The sequence below is a fragment of the Salvelinus sp. IW2-2015 genome, linkage group LG1, assembly GCF_002910315.2.
Source record: "Salvelinus sp. IW2-2015 linkage group LG1, ASM291031v2, whole genome shotgun sequence".
Classification (NCBI taxonomy): Eukaryota; Metazoa; Chordata; class Actinopteri; order Salmoniformes; family Salmonidae; genus Salvelinus; species Salvelinus sp. IW2-2015.
In genome coordinates this window covers 14,959,826-14,983,162 of record NC_036838.1, presented here as the reverse complement: position 1 = coordinate 14,983,162, position 23,337 = coordinate 14,959,826, and the positions used below count along the sequence as shown (strand labels likewise).

At 41.9% G+C, this 23,337-nt stretch overlaps 1 protein-coding gene across 1 annotated transcript; it reads left to right on the top strand.

The window, feature by feature from the left end:
* Positions 1 to 2,347: 2,347 nt before the first annotated feature.
* LOC111961665 (protein APCDD1-like) lies at positions 2,348 to 23,297 on the top strand. The gene is made up of 4 exons (XM_023984100.2): positions 2,348 to 2,821; positions 14,874 to 15,051; positions 15,361 to 15,880; positions 16,177 to 23,297. Exons 1-4 carry the CDS (start codon positions 2,761 to 2,763, stop codon positions 16,942 to 16,944), a joined length of 1,527 nt encoding a protein of 508 aa, XP_023839868.1. The 5' UTR covers positions 2,348 to 2,760; the 3' UTR covers positions 16,945 to 23,297.
* Positions 23,298 to 23,337: the final 40 nt, after the last annotated feature.

Genomic DNA, 23,337 nt, shown 5'->3' with positions numbered 1-23,337 from the left:
ACAGTTTGTTTTAATCCTGTATTGAACACAGATCATCCTGTCTTCAATTTTATCGATTATTTACGTTAAAAAAATACCTAAGTTGTATTAAAGTAGTTTGAAATGTTTTGGCAAAGTTTACAGGTAACTTTTGCGATATTTTGTAGTCACGTTGCACAAGTTGGAACCGGTGTTTTTCTGGATCAAACGCGCCAAATAAATGGGCATTTTTTGGATATATATTCGACGGAATTAATCGAACAAAAGGACCATTTGTGATGTTTATGGGACATATTGGAGTGCCAACAACAGAAGCTCGTCAAAGTAAGGCATGCCATTATATTTTTATTTCTGCATTTTCTGCATTCAGCCTGCAGGGTTGAAATATGCTTCTCTCTCTTTGTTTACTCTGTTGCTATCCTCAGATAATAGCATCGTTTGCTTTCGCCGAAAAGCCTATTTGAATTCTGACATGTTGGCTGGATTCACAACAAGTGTAGCTTTAATTTGGTATCTTTCATGTGTGATTTCATGAAAGTTTGATTTTTATAGTAATTTATTTGAATTTGGCGCTCTGCATTTTTACTGGCTTTTGGCCAAGTGGGACGTTAGCGTCCCACATATTCCAGAGAGGTTTTAACAAACTATAGTTTTGGCAAGTCGGTTAGGACATCGTAGTAATTGAAAAAAAATGAAAAAAGACTATGTCCCGCACCAGAGCCGCCACCGCGGTGAAATGCCCACGCAGACACTCCCCTATAGGTTCAGGTTTTGCGGCCGGAGTCCCCACCTTTGGGGGGGGGATACTGTCACGTTCTGACCTTAGTTCCTTTTTTATGTCTTTGTTTTGGTTTGGTCAGGGCGTGAGTTGGGGTGGGCATTCTATGTTGTTTTTCTATGTTTGTATTTCTGTGTTTGGCCTGGTATGGTTCTCAATCAGAGGCAGCTGTCGATCGTTGTCTCTGATTGAGAATCATACTTAGGTAGCCTGTTTTCCCACTATGGGTTGTGGGTAGTTGTTTTCTGTGTCTGTGTTTTACCATACAGAACTGTTTCAGTCTCGTTCATTTCTCTTTTTGTTTTGTCATTCAGTGTTCAGTTGCATTTCATTAAAATGGACACTTACCACRCTGCACATTGGTCCGATCTTTCATACTCGTCATCAGACGAGGACGAGTATCGTTACAGAACTACCCACCAACCAAGGACCAAGCAGCGTGGTAAATTGGAGCAGTGCAATCTGGAGAAATGGACATGGGAGGAGATATTGGACGGTAAGGGACCCTGGGCACAGACTGTCACGTTCTGACCTTAGTCCCTTTTTTATGTCTTTATTTTGGTTTGGTCAGGGCGTGAGTTGGGGTGGGCATTCTATGTTCTATATTATATGTTTTGTTCTATGTGTTGTATTTCTGTGTTTGGCCTAGTATGGTTCCCAATCAGAGGCAGCTGTCAATCGTTGTCTCTGATTGAGAACCATACTTAGGTAGCCTGTTCCCACCTGTGTTTGTGGGTAGTTGTTTCCTGTTTTTGTGTTTGTTTCACCATTCAGGACTGTTTTCTTTGTCATTCACTTTGTTATTTTTGTCTTTTTTCGTGTTCTGTTATATTAAAGCAACATGGACACTTACCAAGCTGCATTTTGGTCTGATCCTTCATATTCCTCATCAGAAGAGGAAGACAACCGTTACACCACCCAAATMTCTTTAGGMCCACCCACCAATGAATTTCTGGCTACGCTACTGGTGTGTGCGAGTGTATGAAAATTCCAGCCATTTGCGTGGAGTGGATCAAAGCTCCACACACCCGGGGTAGAAACTCCTCAGGGAACCAATTGGCTGGCCTGTGATCAGCCCAAAAGCCACCCACCTCTATTACCCGTCTGTGGGGCTGAGCCAGAGCCCCAGTCTGCCCACTGATCCCAGAACCCCTGCCAACACTGCCCTGGCAGCCACCTTTGAAATCCCAGCAAACCYCCACTTTACCTCTGCAGTGGTCAGCAATGTCAACTCCGCCCTTTGAATGTGTGTGTGTGTGCCTCAGCAGTGAGGTGTGATCTGGGGGCTGTGTACTGTGTTGCTATGTAGCTTCCACAAATTAGAGGCATATTCATTTACAACGTACAGTGAGGCGAGTGGAAAAGGAGGGAAATCACTAAAAAAACATTATACATGGTAATTCTCTCAAGTATTAAGACTTTTTCACTTTATAGATATGTTGGGGATTTGATTGTTTCTCACTTAGCCTGCAGCTATTTCTTTGCCCTTTTGCAACTTACTCTGAAAACTCCCAGAGGCTTCAGTTGGAGAAGTTTTAAACTCTCTTTTACTCTCTCTTTTATTCTCTCKCTCGCACACTCACTCCTCTCCGCTCAAACCAACAGTCAGACGGGGGGAGCACACACACAGCCACACATGCACAGGACGCAAACAGAGTGCAGCCCAGGACCAAGATAGACAACTGAGAGAGAGAGAGAAATCCTCTTCTCTACCACTGAGTTTAGTGTGAGGAGGTTCAAGCAATTTATTCTGACTGAGTGGATTGCATTTCATACCATGGGAGGACAAGCTGAAATGGAAGAAGAAACCAACAAACACTATCTGTAAAGGACCACATTTCAAACTGGATTATTGGGCTTTCCTCTCTCAATCTTTGGCATGGTGATGTCCTAAATTACTAGCACGTATTGAAGAGGCTGCTTGTTCTGGACCACAGTGGGCTTTGAGGGTCTTTCTCTGAGTGCGAGTGAGTGTGTGTGTGTGTGTGTGTGTGAGAGGGATCATGTCAAAAGGACATTTCACTCGCCTGTTGAGGGGACTTTGGGTACTGTGGCTGTGGCAAGGTAAGTTCACACTTGCGCTCTCTCTGTCTCTCTGTCTGTCTGTGTCCTCTGGTTGCCCTCGAGACCCAGTTTTTGTCCACTTACTGTGCATCTGGACAGTAACAGCTTTAACAGCCAAGCTTCAAATGAAACTGAAGCCTGATTATGTGCATATGATTCCATGATGATATCTGATTTATATTATGTCAATTATGGTGAATCTTCACCAAAATGTATTATTTTCAGAAGTAGATTTTAAAGGCTACATGTATTAATTTACATGTTATTTAATTCACTGAACATGATTTCAGATGAATGCCTACTTTGATGATTTATTTATTTAACTTGAGGAATCAGATTACATTGCAGCACCATGAATTTGATACAATATTTCCCCATACAGTTTTCATGATCTTTAAAAATATATTTAACATGGATTAAAAAATGTATGAGCACRTATATCTAAAGCACATGGCTTTGAAACTATCGCCGAGAATCAGATTCCTCAAAAACATAATCTAAGGTGAACTGCTTTTTCTGCGCTGTTTACCAAGGTGTTAAAGGATAGCTTAAACACTTACAGAAATATGAATCATGTATGTTTGACCTGTCTTTAACAACTTGTTGCTAGTTGACTCATCCAAAGTTGTAACAAAGCAATACAACTGAATGATTGCATACATAATCAGTGATCAAATTAACTAGCGAATAGCTYGTTTATTTTTACCTCTAGGGCTGTCGTCTAACCGTTGAATTGCTGAAATGTTGAAATCACCGTATCAGAAGTTGTTGAAACTTTGAGCAGGTATCCACCGTTTAAGGGGCAGTAGTTAAAAGCATCCAATTGTTCACACCGGCTGATCTGCTTTCGAAATGTATGTTAAACTTGTCTGACGTGAAGTTAAATTCAGAGAACAATTGACAGTGCCTCTAACAGTGTGTCTATCAGAAATAGCCTGGAGTGGACATTAAATTAAGAGAAATATCCTGAGGACTTTAGCAATGATGCAACTTGTTGATGAAAGATTAAAATCCTTGCAAAAAGTCCCATATTTAAAGTTATATTATAACCTTATAAAAAAAACTGCTTMCTGAAATTAGATTAGTGAAGAATAAGTCTTATCAAAGGCTATCATTCTCTCTCCAGAGAGACAAACAGCATAGTAAGCTCAGGAGTCCTTCTTGAAAAGCCTTCTTAAAAAGCCTTGCATGGTTCCCCAGCAGCAGGGAAGCGTGGTCCTGGAACTAATATTGCCATTATGGTAGTAGATGGAATAACAGGACACTACCATTAACTGACCCTACCTCAGGATAGCGTTTAGAGTTGATTTTCCTCCCAGCAGCCTTGGGGGAGACAAGCATTTTGCCCATCAGGGCCCGCTAAGGTGATGCGCGAGGAGACGGTGGGAGGCATCTGCCCACTCATAATCACCGTAATACACCCGCTGCTCAGGGCCAATAGATTGGTATTTGAAGAGCTGTTTTTCTTTTGCTTCAGCTCAGTCAAGTAGACAGGAGCTTTTGAGTCCCTGGGCCCAGACACATGCCATGAGTCTAGTTTACACCACAACCCAATACTTTTTCTCATTGTTTGTAGATCAAAGTTGTTATCCAAGGAACTTCCATTCACTTTCATTAGTGGTTGGACATACAGTGAGCTCTAAAAGTATTGGGACAGCGACCATAATTCCAAAAGGTTTATGAAGTGAGACAAAAATGATTGGTGTGAAAATCACACAATTAATATAGGATAAGAATCCACAGCACACAATTAAGTAAGCAATTATGTTATTTAKAACCATATACAGTGAGATCCAARAGTATTGGGAGACTGACACATTTTTTGTTGTTTTGGCTCTGTACTCCAGCACTTTGGATTTTGGACTTTGGACTTTGGAGCTTGTGACAGGTGGAATGCTAGTCTCATGACAACGCCACGCAAACAATGCAAGACTACTTAATTCGAAGGGTTTCCAAAAAGACAATAACCTAAGCAATGACTTAAAGGAGCAATGCAGCTGTTTTTTTATAAATACCAAATCATTTCTGGGTAACAATAAAGTCCCTTAGCGTAAAAGATCTCCATTTAAATGGACAAAAAAAGCTTTTTAGCAAAAAACTATTTCTCAAGCAAGAATTTTGTTTTTACTGGCTGGGAGTTTTACTGGCTGGGAGTTGTCTTAGTGGAGAGGGGGAAACTGAAAACTTGCTATTATTAGCAGACATGTTTGGAACTCTCTTTGTTATTGGTCTGTTAACCAATTACCACATGGTGATGTCACCACGGAAAGCCGAAACTCCGCCCATGCCAACCTGCTGATTAGAAGCTCCTTTGTAGAGTGTATTTTCAATCAGCAAATGTCCGGAAATAACACTAATCAAATTTGTTCACACTTTTGCAGTGTTTGTTTTATCAGCTCTTGCACGATATGATATAAAACACAGGAAAAACTGAATGTTGACTGCACTGGGCCTTTAGACTAAGAATCTTCCATATTGATTCAGACTTTTGGGCAACTCTACCTTAACGTTGCAACAACACAGCAACAATGTCCAACAATGTCAATACTTGGCTTATTTACATAATTCCMAATGATCTCACCTCTCTCTTAGTTGTACCCCCTCCCCTCCTCCTGAATCATATTGGYGAGATATGACTGAGCAACCCTGGGTTTAAATTAGACTAAATAGAGTCAAATAGAACCTTGCATGTGATAAACACCATATCATATGAGAAAAGCGTTGACACCCAGCAACTGTTAGAATTTCACCCAACCCAAACAGATAGAATTAAAGAGATAGTTCACTTGTCAAAAAGGTGAACTATCTATTTAAGATGAAACCAACCCACCAATTAGCTCTAGCCMCATAACGTCAATAGACAATCAACTTCCCCCTCTTTCGCTCTGTTATCTTCTCCACTGTTCTCTGTAAGTAGCCCAGCATGCATTGCATGTTAGGTGCTGACTGTTGCTCTTTGGGATTGTTTCAAACTTTGACAAGTTGGATCTCTGTTTTATATCCCTGACCCAGAGTGAAACATCCCTATTAGAGTATATTCAGTAGAACCACCCTACTGGTGCAAAGTACAAGTCTTGCAAGATGGAGGTAGCATAAACCATASAAATAGAATTACTAGAATGGACATTCATTTTTTGTAAACTAAATAAATAATGTTTATACGGCCTAAAGACCCTCCTGCTGTAGAACTTACATGCAAATGACAGAGTGAAAGCACCTACCAGAGCTCGAGTAGACTTGCAATAACAGCCACTGAATTCTCAGAGCTCAGAATCCCAATTTCATCCCTGCCTTTCATCCCTAACATTCCTATCACCCTACTCATCTCACTAACCCATCTGACCTCATTCATTCAAATGTATATCACCTGTGTATATATTTATATAACAGTAGCCACCGTCTGGTTCCATAACGTCACTGGAATTTTTGATGGTAAGCTCCTGCCTTCACCACAGTGTCTGTGGGTGAATATTGGTAGTGTTTGGAGAGAGGAATGTGCGGAGTACTGTTGGGTTAATAGGAGCCAGAGTGAACCACAAGGGAACTGGCAGGCCTTATTGGAAGAACACCCCCCCCCCCCCACCCCCTTCATCCCTTGACTAAATAAACAGGGCCGCTGGATTAAGTTAGGTTTAACTTTGATGAAAAGACAACAATGGGTGGCTATACGACTTGAGGGGACACTCGAGGTGGGGAAAAAACAAAACCGACCTGGTGCCCCCTGTGAAACGCCCTTAAACCCGTGCAGAAAGACATCTCGGTTTGACTGACTTTGTTGTTTCCAGTGAGGATGTCTTTGAGAGAGAGAGAATGTGAATGGCTGAGGCTGCTATAGCGCGAGGAGGATGTAACAGCTTGAGGAGATGAATGGCTGTTGGTACATTGARACCTACGCGTCCCAAATGGCACCATATTTCCTTTATAGTGCACTACTTTTGACCAAGGCCCTTAGGGCTCAGGTTAAACGYAGTGCACTGTATAGTATACAGGGTTCCATTTGGGACACMGATGTTGTATTTACTGACCGCACAGACCGTCCCATAGTGCCCATATGATAGGAGGTGCCCATATGTAAGGTCATCATGYATTTCCAATAACKTACCTGATTTAATAAAGGCAAGTAAAAAATATATATAATTTGATATGATAAACATGTTATACCAAAGTCACATTTGATTTAAGCTGCTATTTGGATAACAGTGGCGGTTAGTGCCGTTTATGATGAGGGAGGACAACAACAAAAAATTCATGAACATGGCCTTATTTCTATTAGAGCATGTTGGATGACTGTCATTCATATTCCATTCMCGCAGTTCAATGTAACATCGTAGTTGAGGCTACTACATGAAACATACATTTTCCCTATACCCACCATGAGGTTGCTACAACCTAGCCTATGAATGAACGTTTACAACATGGGCGCACACAGGTCRAGAGAAACATTTGAGATGACAGACAGGGACACATGGACAGACAGTGACACATTCAATACCGCCTTGCACACTCTTGCCTGCAGTAGCGTATATAGGATGTAATCATTAGTCCAACAGTTGTAAACAAGAGTTCCTATTGGACAAATGCAGGTATGTTTATCCCCGTTTYGTTTGCTTCCGTTTAAGAAACGTTTTTCAACAGAATCRGCAGRATGAATACATCSCTGATCAMAGCAGCCAAGTTGTATTCATTCTAGCTTCTATGCACTCTTCTCCTYTCACCTTTTCCCTTCGTTTGTGGACTTCAATGAACAACACATCAGCTGTACGTGACCAGGCGAAAAAACCTTTCCAAGCCAAACCATGTCATAACCGCTACACACGGCCTACATCGTTGTTCCCATATTAGCTAAAGTAACGTCCTAGTCAACGTAGCTAATAGAACTAATGCGTTAGTAAACTCGCTAMAATCATGCAGTAACGTTACAGTGTATAGTCAGTAAGCAATTACACCAGAGGGCCCCCGGTGGCAATAAATTWATAAAACCAAAAGCTTACCTTGATTTGGAAGAGTTCCAGTGCGSTGTTGGATAGTCATASACAGCTAGATAACATAGCATCCCTCTGTTTGAGCCGGGTGTTTGAGTAACAAAACTAGCCAGCTGCATTTCTAGCTAAGTAAGTGAAACTGAAAGTAATTTTTTTAACGAAATCTCTCTCTCGCTTGCTTCTCCTTCATTTAAGAAATTAATTTGTTGAAAACTGTTCTACTATTGTCTTTCTCTTTGAGTCAACTACTCACCACATGTTATGCACTGCAGTGCTAACTAGCTGTAGTTTATGTGTTCAGTACTAGTTTCATTCTCTGGTCCTTTGATTGGGTGGACACYATTTCAGTTCATGCTGCAAGAGCTCTTGATAGGTTGGAGGACGTCCTCYGGAAGTTGTCATAAATACTGTATAAGTCTATGGAAGGGGGTGAGAACCATGAGTCTCCTAGGTGTTGTTTTGAAGTCAATACACTGAGGAGGATGGTCCTCCCCTTCCTCCTCTGAGGAGCCTCCACTGACGGATAAAAGAGCACCTGGGAAATGCCGAGTAAGCTTCAGGCAAACATTACAGAACATTGCAGATAGAAATGTCATGAATAAAGCTGACATTATTCCTGATTCTACATGTCAGAGAGGCATGTTTGTTTTACATGTTATATTTCTATCAGTGTTGTGTACTGCTGAATGCACAACAKTCCCACTGAGTACACACTGGTTGAATCAATGTTGCTTCTATGTAATTTCAATGAAATTACGTTGAACCAACGTGGATTCGATGTTGAATTGATGTCTGTGCCCAGTAGGTTGAGTATCAATATAGTGGAAATGTTAATGAGTTAGAAGCCTTGTCCCTATGAGGATGCCTGAGGATATTTTTTATCCATCTGTACATGGGCGGTGAGATACTTCCCTCTATTAAAGTGTTGCYGCTATTATATCACTGATCCTTGCTGTGGAGGCCAACGCAGCAGTGTCTGAAAAAACAGCTGTGCTTGATGGGCCCAGGGCCAACTCAACCTGGGAGACAGAGTGTATCTGCACTGTACCACTCAATTTAAGCTTCTCACACACTGACAGACGCCCACACACACTGACGCATACATGCAGGCACACATACACGCACACACAAATACAGGCAGATGCACATATGCATTTACAGACGCACGCACATACACAAMCACACGTGGATGACGTGGATGTCGATTAAGGCAGCCCCCCGCACCTCTCTGATTCAGAGGGATTGGGTTCATGTGGAAGACACATTTTGGCTGAAAGCATTCAGTTGTGCAACTGACTAGGTATCCCCTTTCCCTTTTACCCTACTCCCCCCAGTAATCAGGGGACTGGGAGACTCATTACACCAGACGAAGAAGCTTTCCGCTTTTCCTTCCGACCAACTGTACCTCATCAGTCCCCGGACACACACTCAAAAAAAAGAAACAAAGACAGAAAGAGAAAGAAAAAGAAAAAAATAGAAAATATTCTGAAATCCATCCAAAAGTAATGAGTCGTAAACATGGCTTTTTCATCAAGTTTGCCCTAATCAAGAGGCAGGTGTTAGCTCCACACAAAAGCCATGTAGCAGTGTGTGAAGGAGCTATTCAGGGACAGTTAAAGTGGGTTTTCTCCTCCAGCATTGGAGCAGTAAGACAAGCAGTGAGAGAAAAAGAGAGARAGGCAAACACACAGAACAGTGGCCACAGGCACTGGGAAACACTTGAGTCTGACAGCAGGCTGGCTGAGAGACTGGCTGGCGTCGAGCACTCAACTCCCCCACAAGACGTGGGTGGCAGATTAAAAACCGCCTGGATCCCACCTCATGTGTGTTTGCACCTAGACATATCCAAATAGAGAGGTACATAAAAAGTATTTTCGCTTGGCCTCCGGTAGTTGGCGGATGAGACATGAGATGGAGAAGCCCGAGTTGCCAAACCCTAATCACAAACACAAACAAACAAATAGGAGCCCAGAGGTCCATCATAAATGGCATCCCTTTTATAAATCAAYGTCTGCAGTGTGTGGGATTGATCCTGTGATGGAATTTCCAGGCAGGTAGATAGATGACTTAGGCTGGGGTTCAGACATGCCTGTCTTTCCGGGTGGCAGCGGTAGGGCTGATAGACTAGGGTAATGTCCCAAATGGCACCCTATTCCCTATTAAAGTGTTGCTGCTATTATGTCACTGATCCTTGCTGTGGAGGGTAACTTTGGAATGCAGTCTGGGGGTTAGACCACACTTGATTCACTGCATTGTCCCCTGGAGTTTCTAACTGTGACCACACGCTGGTCAGATACTACAGGTGAGGCCATTGATGAGCAGAGGCTCAGTGGCAGTGCACTGGCACCCTCCATAGGTTACAGCCAGGACTGGTAGTCAGCGAGAAATTACATTCATTTAAGATACAATCTGCAATATGTACAGCTGTTGGTCATTTTAACTAAAGAGGCAATTTGGGATTGATACATGCATTTTTTATGGCTATATGTTTGATGGCTATAACAATGAATTATACTGTATATAGCCATCACTTCTGGAAGAATATAAGTTATAAATACCTCATGAGATTAGTATTCCAATAGTTTTACCAGATCATAACCTAAAGTATAAGGTTGTTTTACTCCATTTTTTTTGTTAACAAACAATGCATAGCTTCAAAACATGTTCAATATTAAAATGTTCATTTCATGGACTGTCAGTCCTTGCATCCATAGCGCCAAATTGAAAGTGGTTGGTTTAAATGTCTCCCCATTCCTCAGCTTCATAGCAAACCAAGGAGTCGCTGAATAACAAATTAGAATATTCCCCTGACCACAGGTGAAGAATCAGTGGTATTCATTGAATTAAGAAACAACTACCTTAATAATCTAAATTAAGAAAAATTGATTATGTTGTAAACCTGTGGAAAATAAAACTRCTACGTTACCTTGTAACAAGTCATGCTATAATACCCCTTTTAGACTAAGTACAATCATTTAAACCCCAGGTTGTACAATTTAGTTTTTATAAAGCACATTTTTTTAAACTTCTATTCTTTTGGTAAATGCAACCATATGTCCCATTGGAATGAGATCCAAGGAAGGAGAGAAACAGAATGACAGCTCAYCTGAAAAACACTAGAAAAATTGGGCAAAACAGAGGCCTGAATATTACACCCTAAAAGATTCTTCAGCCATATCTCATAAGTCCTGTCCATTCAATGGAGTGTGGTGATTCACATTTTCTCTACTAACTTGAAACAGACTTGTCAGATGACCAAGTAGAGGAACAAATTAATAATCTGATTAAAGAAAGAGGATTTTTGTAAATTCCCCCACGTAATCCCTCTCTCCTCTTTTACTTCAAACACAAAGGGAAAATGAAATTTACGCTGAGAGACGAAGTTCCAGGTACGGGGAGTACATTAATACAATCAACGACATTTGGAACCGAGACCATAAACAGTTTAGTCCAAACAGAACCCAAATTCAATCACTTGCGAAAGCTGGCCGCGTGTGTTAACTAAGAGCTGGGGAACTGATTACATAAAATAGGGCGACGAAATTTAAACAGGCTTGGATAAGAGAGTCCGGAGGTGAGTTCAATAAGCGCTTGATGTGTGATTGCGCGTTTAAAGACGAAGAGAATTAGGCAGGTTAGGATAGTCAGTGGAGGTAGGATGGCAGGAGTGAGTGATGCAAGGCAGGTTCTGCGCCCTCAAGCGCCAAGCGGGGATGTTGGGAAGAGCGGGAAGCAGACGTGACAGTACCCCCCCGACTAGGCGGCCGCAATTTACCCGGACGGTCCCCCACACCCTTGGGCAAAACCTGGTACCGAGATTTTGGGCGCCTGGAAAGCCGGTATGAGGCGTGACAAGCCCGATACGAAACCGGCTGGGCGTTGAGAGCTGTGAGCCGGCTTGAGGCAATGGAGCCTGTAATGGAGTCCGGTCTGAGTCCTAGACCGTTTCGGCTCGATCCCCCCGTCTGAGTGAACCCGATGATTACCTCCGGCTGGACTTTGTGGACGTTGGGATGGGAAGTCCCACCCCCATTTCGAGAGCCAACTTTGAGGATTGAACTCCTCTTCGCAGGCTCAGTCCAGGGATTGAAACTATGACTTCGCTTAGGCGGGCTGGCTTATGGCACCTCTTCCTTGGACGGTTCCATCCGGCGGCAGAATCACCCCGACGTCATCCTGACAAATTTACAAAAGATCAAACAAACAGAACAAACTCCCTGGAAACAGGGCTGGGCAGAACAAGAACTGACGACTCCACGCCTGCAGGCCCGACGTGGGCATGGGCGCCGTGCGAACTCAACCGGGGCAAGGAAACCTCTCGAGCCTGCTTAGGGGCGTGGGAAGGCCCGAAGAGCAGGGGCTAGGCACCCCCGGTTGCCGGGATCGGTTAGGAGTGAGCCAGGAGTGGCTAGATGTCCATCCCATTTACCGAAAAATACAGGGCAGAAAACGCCACGTAACTAGGCTCCCGATGCCTATATCGTTTTTGTGATGGCTTCTGGCATTCTGTCCGATCCTATTCACTAGGAATGATCTGCTGGGAGACGAAGCAGTAGTCGGGAGTAACATTTAATACCAATTATTTGACGGAAACATTGGAACTTAGACATAAAGCTCACTTAGCATTACAGAACAAACAATCAACTGCAGAAAAGCGGGGACACATGATAGCTGGGGAGAAATTAAGACACAATATAGGGGAGGTATATAATTAACAGACGTGATTTCAGCAGTCGTTCATGGTGAGTCAAATACGCTGATCGACGCGTGACGAGCGCAAAGAGACAAGATGTTAGGTCGTGATAGTATGGCAGGAGTGAGTGATGCTCAACGGCCACTTCTGGACGCCCTCTCTCAAGCGAAGGTTTGGGCAGGGTAAAGAGCGGTGAAGAGACGTGACAGAGATTGCAAGATGTAACACAAGACCCATGCGTCAAGATCCTTATGTTGATAAAATTGAGTAAAATATATTGATTTTGATAGGATAAATGTACCATGCTGTCATGTTTGTGTTGCTACTCTTGATTGAGCTATGATAATTCCAACACAGTGAAAGTACATAAAAAGTGTCTCTTCTAGGGAATAAAAATGAGTCAATTTGACGGTGGTGCTCGCCAATAATGGAGACACAGAGAATTAAAAAATACATCTTCAGAGAGGGAAAATTGCAACCATGTTTATTCTGCTTTRGACAATTATTTTGTATATTAACTAATTGACTTTGATCACTATTTCCCCAAAAAGTGCCTCAAGACAAAAATCTCCCAAACCAAACATCATGCTGAGCAGAGAGAGTATCTAAGTGAGTCTCGCACAATGCCTATAAGGCAGCTTCAATGGCACGCAGAAACCATTCCAACATCTAAGGAACAAACATCCCCAGGCTGACATTGACACAGAAAATAAAAGCTGTCCAATTACTCTCCGAAAGATTTAAAAGGAAGTAGATTGGCTGACTTTGAGTAAACATTGGTTTCTCTCCAATCAAAGAAGTAGCTGAAAAGTGCCATCTAGTAGGATGCCTTGGTGGCGACTCTGGCAGCGAAGTGAGCTTTATCTGGGACAAACATGGGACATAGAGACAAACTTCCGGTAGCCGACCCAAAGAACATCCATAAAGCTGTCCACRGGGCCATGACRAAGCCCACCAACCCCCGGGGASAGAGGGAAAACAGACAAAGACAAATCAAATCWAATTTTATTGGTCACATACASATGGTTAGCAGATGTTAATGCGAGTGTAGCGAAATRCTTGTGCTTCTAGTTCCGACTATGCAGTAATATCTAACAGTAATCTAACAAATCCACAAGAACTACCTTATACACGCAAATACACACAAATGTAAAGGGATGAATATAATATGTACATAGGGACAAAGAAAGGGAGCGAGAGAGAGGGACAAAGAAAGAGAGAGAGCAAAAGAAAGAGCGGGGACAACATAAGGACACACAGAGAGAGAGACAGCACAGGGACAAAAAGAGAGAGAGAGAGACGAAGAGTGACTAAGGGAAAGGAAGACAAGACACAGAACAAGAGGGGAACAGATATAGAAAAAGAACAGGGTGGGTGAGGGAAAACTAGTGGGTGTCAATGGGGACTCATCCCCTTGCTGTTTGACGTTTGGCTGGGGAGACTGAAACGGGAGCCATAGCGTCCTATTACCAATGAGTGATCTTCGTGCTGGATATCAGTCCCTCTCCTCACGCTCGCATCATTTGGGTTTAATCAAAGAAATCAACTCGGGCACGATTGTCTTGGTCTCTGTTAAAATTGTGGGCCTTGCTCCATCCAAGGCAGGCCAATCGATGCACATAAACGAGTACATAGATACATCACAATGTGTGGCTATAGCAGTCAAAATAAAGAAAGAGATTGCAGATGTACATGCGTCAGATCCCTTATGTTGATAAAATTGAGTAAAATATATTGATTTTGATAGGAGTAAATGTACCATGCTGTCATGTTTGTGTTTGCTACTCTTGATTGAGCTATGATAATTCCAACACAGTGAAAGTACATAAAAAGTGTCAAAGGAGGGTCTAATTCATATAATTTAATATCTTTCATTGCAGCCTAACATGTCAAATCATGTCTGAAACTTCAATTTCAATTTCACAATGTAGATATCACACACACACGCACATGCACACACATTTTGGAAAAATGTGAGTTGGAGTTGGAGCCCAGYTGCTGGCTGATAGATGTGTCAAACCTCGAAAAGGTCCTCTCGGTGGATGTGGCCAAGGTCTGATTCAAATCTATATATGGCCTGTAACGGAGCCAATCACATCTCATTACATGGACAGTTACAGAAATGTGAACCCTCAAACTGCTTCCAGTCAACCAAATCTTGTTTGGACCTGAAAAGCCCAGGGAGTGAATCATTTCCTTTGGCTATTAGTTGTTCTGTGTGTAACCCCTSATTTATGATGGATGAGRTTGATAATCATCTTCCAAGCTTATTATTTTGTGTTTCTGTTTCGTATAAACAGTATGGGGTAAAAATAAACTGTGTTTATCCGATTGACAGAGTGATAACCGGGAGTGTTCTTATTTTTCTTGGTTCTAGCTGATCTTGTGTCGGGTAGTAAGCTCTGGGAGGTACCCATAGCCCTCTTTGGATCTTTGTCCAACCACACGACTAGCCTGGAATGGGAGCCACAGTGTCAGTATCCCCACCTGCAGGACGGCATCAGAATCACAGCCGACATTCCCCCAAGACTGGAGGGCAGCTGGGTGTCAACAAGGCAAGTGTTGTCCAAATAAAGTTTAGAACGGTACGGGCTATTTCCTGAATATATACCATTTATGTCTATCACGTCCTTTGCAATCTAATGATGGATATGGGAAACTCTTCCACAACTGTCACCTTTTTTGTCTTTGTGGAGGTGTGCTCAATTAGCCTCAGGGTGATTCAGAAGGTTGTTGTTTGCATAAGACACCCAGATAATTAATTATTTCATCCAATTTCATTCAAGTCAATCAATCAATCATCCATCCAGCTAGCTGCTAAAATGGAACTGACAACCTCCCTTCAACCTCTTTCTCCCGAGTAGATGTGAAGTTCGGCCTGGCCCTGAGTTCCTGACCCGTTCCTACACCTTCTACCCAAGCCGCCTGTTCAAAGCCCTGCAACACTACTACACTGACAGTGGGTGCGAGGAGCCCGCATACTCTCTGGTGGTCCGGGGCAAGCTCCGTCTGCGCCAGGCGTCCTGGATCACCMGGGGTGCCACCAAGACCGAGCACCACCTCCACAAAGTGGGCATTGTCATCCACAGCCCAGGTGCAATGCACCAGCTGGCCGCCCGTCTACCCTCCATGTGTGTGGRCCTCACCTTGGGTGGCATGGTGCCCGGGCGCCTGTACGAGCTGTACAACGCCCGGGCAGGGAGGGACTGTCTGGGTGCCTCGGGGTACTCAATGATGGAGTTGGGCTTGGTGAGAGTGGAGACCCAGCATCAGCCCCATGGAGGTCTGGTTCAGGAGCTCTTCCTTGGGGACGTGCACACAGACTGGACCCAGAGGACATACTATCGACCAATGGGCTACCAGCAGCCACTGCAGAATGCTATGGTGAGATTACGGACTCCCCATTAATAAGATACATGTAGATCAAGGCAGGGGTTTTATTAAAATGTATTTCAGGACATTGTATGTGAATTTGGTAATTTTCTCTCTATCCATTCTTCATCTGATGCTGAATACCTWCCACAGTGATAAACTAACTAACTGAAACATAAAACAGTGTCCCAATCTCCAAACAAGCATACTACTTTATGGTCAATACAAGGMTTCATATTAACTAGCCTGGCATTTTGGATGACAGTTCTACTGTATAACCCTAACCTTTCTATATCTATTTCCACCAGCACCACATCCACCCCTGCCCAGCGTGCGCCTTGCTGTTCCGGGCCTCAGAACAGCGCCCCCCCGTGTTACCCCATGTCCCTGCAGCAACGCCTCTGTCCTTGGACGGCCGATGGGTGAGCCAACGCTGCGAAGCCCGGCCCGCCGTCCTCTTCCTCACCCGAGACTTCACCTTCCACCCAGATGAGCATTCMTGGGAAGGCCTCTACCGCCACTACTCGGAACCCACTTGCAGCCAGCCCACCTTCACCCTGCGGGCTTCGGGCCACTACGCCCAGGGAGGCCCCTCAGCCAAAGTGGCGGGAGGGACTGAGTTCGTCTTCAAGGTAACCCGGGTCAGAGTCACCGTTCTGGAAGGCGCCACGGCCAGGGTGCTCAACGAGACCAGGCGGGGCAGCTGCGGGAAGGCGGGGGGGTGGGAGGTGGGAGTRGAGCAGGACGTGACCCCCACGGATGGGTGTACCGTCCTGGGGATCAAGCTGCCGCACAAGGAGTACGAGCTGTTCAAGACGGAGCTGGACCATCGACGGCGCACTCTGCTGTTCATCGGGGAGAGGCCGACGGATGGCTCCAGCCCTGACCGGCCCCAGAAGAGGCCCACGTCTTACCAGGCCGCCCTGGTGCATTGTAGCGAGGAAGACACCCCCACGTCGCMACGCCACACCAACCAGCTCAAGCTAGCAGCTAGTGGAACCAATAACCTACCACGGCTCCCTTGTTTTGTCCTAGTACTGGTCTCTTTACTGTGGGGTTGGTACTGTGTGTTCTAGAGACAAACTGAACATTGGAGAAGAACACACAAACGATGGTGGAGCTGCTYGCGGTCTATAAGGAAACTCCATGTGCTCCTCCTCAATATCAAGATAATGCCAGACCACATAATAAATGGCCAAAGCCATCTTCAAGCAAACTGTACATAGACTGTCAGTGTATTCATGTTGCATATCTATCATATTATATGTGTATCATTTTGTTTTCTTTTACACCGGAGATGCCTTTTGGCAAATGTTTAAGTCATGTAAGCGCTCCTTTTCTAAAGAGTGGCAGATTCAGACTTAAGAAAGGYGTGCATTTACYATGTACTTCTCAGTATTTGGTATTCAGACTTACCTTATTCCGTCACGTAACGCGCTCTGCAGGTGTGGCTACCTTCCACGCTCCCAATAAATGTAATTAATCCAATGAAAACCCTCCCCACTTGCTGGCCAACAGATTTTCTCATGGAATTTTCATTCAATAGGGTTTTCACATAGATAATGATAGAGGCTTCTAGCTGCCAAAAGGCCCTATACGCATGGGCAGCACCATTGAGGGCTTCCACCATTTTAATRTAGTCAACTTGGTGGGACTTCCAACTTCATTGGCTGATCCCTCCTGGTGACCCTGTTAGAGTTATGTCCAACCAGGTCATCAGGAGGGATCAGCCAATCATAAAGAAGAAAATAGACTACTTCAAAACGGAGATAACCTCAATGGCGCCGCCCATGCTACCACAGACGCTATAATGGCACAGATAAAAAGATGAGTTCTCTATCTATCTCTATGGGTTTTCAGTACATTTATGTTAAACCATTCCTAGGGTTGGAGAGTAACGGATTACATGGGGATTACAAAAWWACGATAACTGTAATCCATTACGTTACCATCAAAAATATTGTAACCAGATTACAGATACTTTTGAAAAACTAGATGATTACTTCGAGGATTACTTTTAAATTCAGAAAGGATGTTTGCGGGAAATATCTTTGACACTCATTTGTTCGCTCAATGACATTCAAATCAGCATTGAAAAAAGGCGCTAGTTTAAGTTTGTTCCACCTGAGCGAGTCTGACCACAAGTCAGAGACCACTATGATGACACACCAAACGTGTTTGATAGATCGCGGGAAAAGAGAAGGAATAGGCTTTTGTAGGCTACAGTCCAAGCTATGTCTTCCAATGGTGTGACTGCTGTCAGCATCCAAAGATTATCCAACTTGAATAAACGATTGGAGGTAAGGATGACAGCAGTGGTTTAGTCTACGGCGATACGAATATCTACATAGTGCATTGATGTGAATCACACTGCTGCTCTCTCATTTAACTATTGGCTCCGTACGGATTGTKGTTGTTGTGGATGGCTGTTCACAAATCTAAATGTGTATTTGAACCCAATAATGGTTKAATTCAAGAAGTTTAAGCTGCCCATCAATCATTGTTTTTRAAACCAGTGGACAGCCAGTGACAAATGCGCTCTTGCAACAGCTGCACAGTGCGGATCCAAGCCTACGGAATACAAGTGGTGCTTTTTTTCTTCAGTAATGCTCAAAGCATGCCATTCCATAAGCGCTGCATTTATTTTTCAACTCGAATCAATGAGCCCAATCAATCCTCCATGACAACAAAATCATAAACAACAGATTTGGGCTGGCTAATAAATCCTTAGTTTTGGGGTCATGCTTAGGTGAAACAATTTGGCTAATCTAGATTTCCATATTTCCAAGTCCTATTCTTGAAGATTAATTAAGGGTTAGAACACTTATTGGAATGACTGGAATTCTTGTTTTTAATGTAAAGATTTAATCGTATTATTATATGTAGTAGAAAGCGATAGGTTAGAAGAAACCTACATAACCAACCCATAAAGTAAAATGTAACATCCATATATGGCCAGCTATGTAAACTTTAACATTGATTTATCCTGCAAAAGATGTCGTTCAATTGGTAACATACATTTTTGTCTTCTTCTAATGCCTCTTAAGGGGAAAGTAATCTAAAAGTAACAATGTTTGAGTTTGGGTAATCCAAAAGTTACGTTACTGATTACAAATTTGGATAGATAACTAGTAACAGTAAYGGATTACAATTAGAAAGTAACCTWCCCAACCCTGGCCATCCCTTTAAATAGGGTATACCTTTTAGTTAGAATTTTGTCAACAGACTCACTAGAACATATTGCGAGAACGGGCTCCGAATATTAGTGATCAATGAGAAAGCCATCTAAATACATGCATATTCGTATCCGTTTCAGCACCAATTGKTAGATTGAAAATATTCTGATTTTGTAGATTATTTAGGTTTAGGAAATAATCTATGAATAATAAAAAAAACAGGTTTGGAGAGCTTTTACGCACAAAATACAGTACCAGTCAAAAGTTTGGACACACCTACTCATTCAAGGGTTTTTCTTTATTTTTACTATTTTCTACATTGTAGAATAATAGTGAAGACATCAAAACTATGAAATTACACATATGGAATCACGTAGTAACCAAAAAAGTGTTAAACATTTATTTTATATTTAGCCACCCTTTGAAGCTGTTTGAGARAATGCCAAGTGTGCAAAGCTGTCATCAAGGCAAAGGGTGGCTACTTTGAAGAATATAAAATATATTTTGATTTGTTTAACACTTTTTTTGTTACTACATGATTCCTTCCATATGTGTTATTTCCTAGTTTGATGTCTTCACTATTATTCTACAATGTAGAAAATAGTAAAAATAAAGAAAAACCCTTGAGTAGGTGTGTCCAAACYTTTGACTGATACTGTATATTGATTGGTAAAATATAGAATGGTTTGATTCATCCTGAAAGTTGCCACATTCATATCTTCAACCCATGTTAATGTTGGAAGATTAGCGTACATATAATTATAATAGGGAGAATACTGTACAATAGTAGGCTATACCCTCGTATATTGCCTGTATTAACCATGGAATTGTGTGATTACAAGCCATGCATCGGGTTCAAACTGTTACAGCTTGGTCTGTGCTCCGTTCCATAACGATTTAATTAGCCTACCTTTTAAATATTCTCAACTGTTACTAATGATCCGTGACGGAGTTTACAGAGGAAGCAAATKATGGTAAATGAAACAATGTAATTAATTGGAATGATAATGTAGGCTATACCAACTGAAGGGAACTAACAGTAAATTGGCAGTTGAATTTGTGTGGTTATTAGGCTTACTGACGGTCGATGCTGATAGTGGCTAATATTTAACATGAGGAAAATAGGAAACTGAGAAAGTTGGGATAGCCTAAAATAAAGACATTTGAGAGTGTTTATCCCCAACCTGGACTCATGGGTAGACGTAACATTGTAAATGTAAATCCGGAACACTCCAATTAGTATGATACATTTCAGAAAGTATTCATACCCCTCGACTTATTCCACATTTTGTTGTGTTACAGCCTGAATTCAAAATTGATTAAATAGATTTGATTTCTCACCCATCTACACACAGTACCCCATAATGACAAAGTGAAAACATTTATTTAGAAATGTTAGCAAATATAGCGAAAATTAAACACAGAMATWTCTCATTTAAATAAGTATTCACAGCCCTGAGACRATACATGTTAGAATCCACTTTGGTAGCGATTACAGCTGTGAGTCTTTCTGGGTAAGTCACTAAGTGCTTTGCACACCTGGATTGTACAATGTTTGCCCATTATTCTATTCAAAATTCTTCAAGTTGTGTAAAAATTGTTTGTTGATCATTGCTAGACAACCATTTTGAAAATGGTTGCCATAGATTTTCAAGCAGATTTAAGTAAAAACTGTAACTCGGCCACTCAGGAACATTCATGGTCTTCTTAGGAAGCAACTCAAGTGTAGATTTGGCCTTGTGTTTTAGGTTATTGTCCTGCTGAAAGGGGAATTCATCTCCCAGTGCCTGGTGGAAAGGAGACTGAGACAGGTTTTCCTCTATGTAAAAAAAAAAAGTGTCCATTACTAAATACAAATCCTAACACAAAAACATGGTAGTAAAAAATASGTTTACAAAATATGAAAAGTGGATGCTAGTTAGACATGATGGAGCTAAATCACTTTTAACCATATGGACATAGATGCAAAATTCGGTAATAGTCAAAACAGATTCTGCCAAGAGAGATTCTGTTCCAAAAAGCTCCATTCCATAATGTTAACCCACTGTTAACCCACTGTTCCTCAGTAGGCTGTCATTGTAAATAAGAATTTGTTCTTAAACTGACTTGCCTAGTTAAATAAAGGTTAAATAAATAAACAGGATGCATTTAAAAAATATATTTTTATTCTGTACAGGCTTCCTTCTTTTCACTCAATTAGGTTAGTATTGTGGAGTAACTACAATGTTGTTGATCCATCCTCGGTTTTCTCCTATGAGCACGCCTGCAACTTTGTAGTGACTGGATCTATTGATACACCATCCAGAGTGTAATTAATAACTTTACCATGCTCAAAGGGATATTCAATGTCTGTTTTTTTTACCCATCTACCAATAGGAGCCCTTCTTTACGAAGCATTGGAAAACCTCCCTGGTCTTTGGGGTTGAACTTGTATTTGAAATTCACTGTCTTTGACTGAGATACCTTACAGATAATTGTATGGGTGAGGTACAGAGATGAGGTAGTCATTCAAAATGAGGGAGTCCATGCAACTTATTATGTGACTTGTTAAGCAAATGTTTACTCCTGAACGTATTTAGGCTTGCCATAACAAAGGGGTTGAATACTTATTGACTCAAGACATTTCAGCTTTTMATTTTTGTATTAATTTGTAAACATTTTGAAAAACATATTTCCACTTTGATATTATGGGGTATTGTGTCTATGCCAGTGACAAAACATCTCAAYTTAATACATTTTTAAAATTCAGGCTGTAACTCAACAAATTGTGGAAAAAGTCAAGGGGTGTGAATACTTTCTGAAGRCACTGTATTCATTTGTGGATGCCCATCATCCATTTCATATGATCTGTTACGAATTTGCAATATGTATGATATGATACCAATTAAATTAGTTGTGGCTAAAATTAGCTTGATGGCTAAGTGGCTAATGATAAAGTTAGCTAGATGGCTAACAWTAGCTAAACGGCTAACGTTAGCTAAGCTAGGGGTTAAGGTTAGGATTAAGGTTAGAGTTAGCTAACATGCTAAGTAAGTGTAAAGTTGCTAATTAGCTAAAAATTGTCCGTGATGAGATTTGAACATGCAACCTTTGGGTTGCTAGACGTTTGCATTATACACCCACCCATCCACCCCACTAAAATGCTTGCCTCAAGTAACCTTTTGTCTTGTGTAACCTACCAAACGTAATACATCATTCTAATTTGAGTGTCCAGGATTTAYGTTTACTATGTTACGTCTAGTCTATGAGACCAGGATGTCATCMTTGCAAGTTAAAAGGCCATACAATTTAAATTCTGCAAAAGGGCACAGCATTTCATCACTTTTACTGTGGGAAAGTTTATATGCTTCAGATTTCTGCCGTATGACTGGTTTCACATTTCTCTCCAGCGATTTTAAGGTTAAATAGATATAAAAGTGACATTTAACATTTAAATGTACCTTATTCAACAGATTACGCATTTACCAAGCTCTTATTAAATTGGAAAKTACAGTGCATGGAGAATGTTGTTCTTTCAATCAGAAAMAATCTAGTAGATGCTTTTTCCACTTGGAACCAGTAGGTTCGCTAGACCTTATTCATGGTTTCCTCACAGGTAAATGTGGTTGAATTATTAGTCAAGGTCAGAACACAGCGTATCTGTAGACACCTCCGCAACACCTTCATTTATTTGATCTCCACCCCAAACAAATAGCTGGTGAATAGCAAGCTATTCTCATGCTTAACTTTAAGGTCAGAATACAGGTAGAGAGAAAATTGCATAAAAAGGGAAGTACTGTATGTTCCATGTACGCACACTTAACTCGGGTCGGAATTCCACCAACAATGCAGTATATTTTCTAACAAACAAAGCACAAAAAAACAAGACCAATATTTACCAATACCTTCARAGCACAAGCAACAGACATTCCAATCGACTTCAGGTTGTGCAAATCAGGAACTGGATATCATGGAGGAAACGTCAACTTGTGTCTTGTCAACAGRTGTTGACAAGAAACACATTGATTCTCATTGGTCCTGATCTAACGTGTCCATTTTTGATAGGTGGAAAACCAGACATGACCAGTGCACTAATTGGACCCTAGTTCAGAATGCTATTATACATTTTCCTCACAATGTTGAAGTGCCCACAAGCGTACTGCTGCCCAATATCCTCCAATATAACATTGGTGAACTCATTGTAGAGAGAAGACATACAAACCATATTTATTGTCATTGATTTACTAATTTTGATATTAAAAAGAATTATTGAATACTCTTGTCTATGTTTTTATCTGTTATGTACAGTCTGTC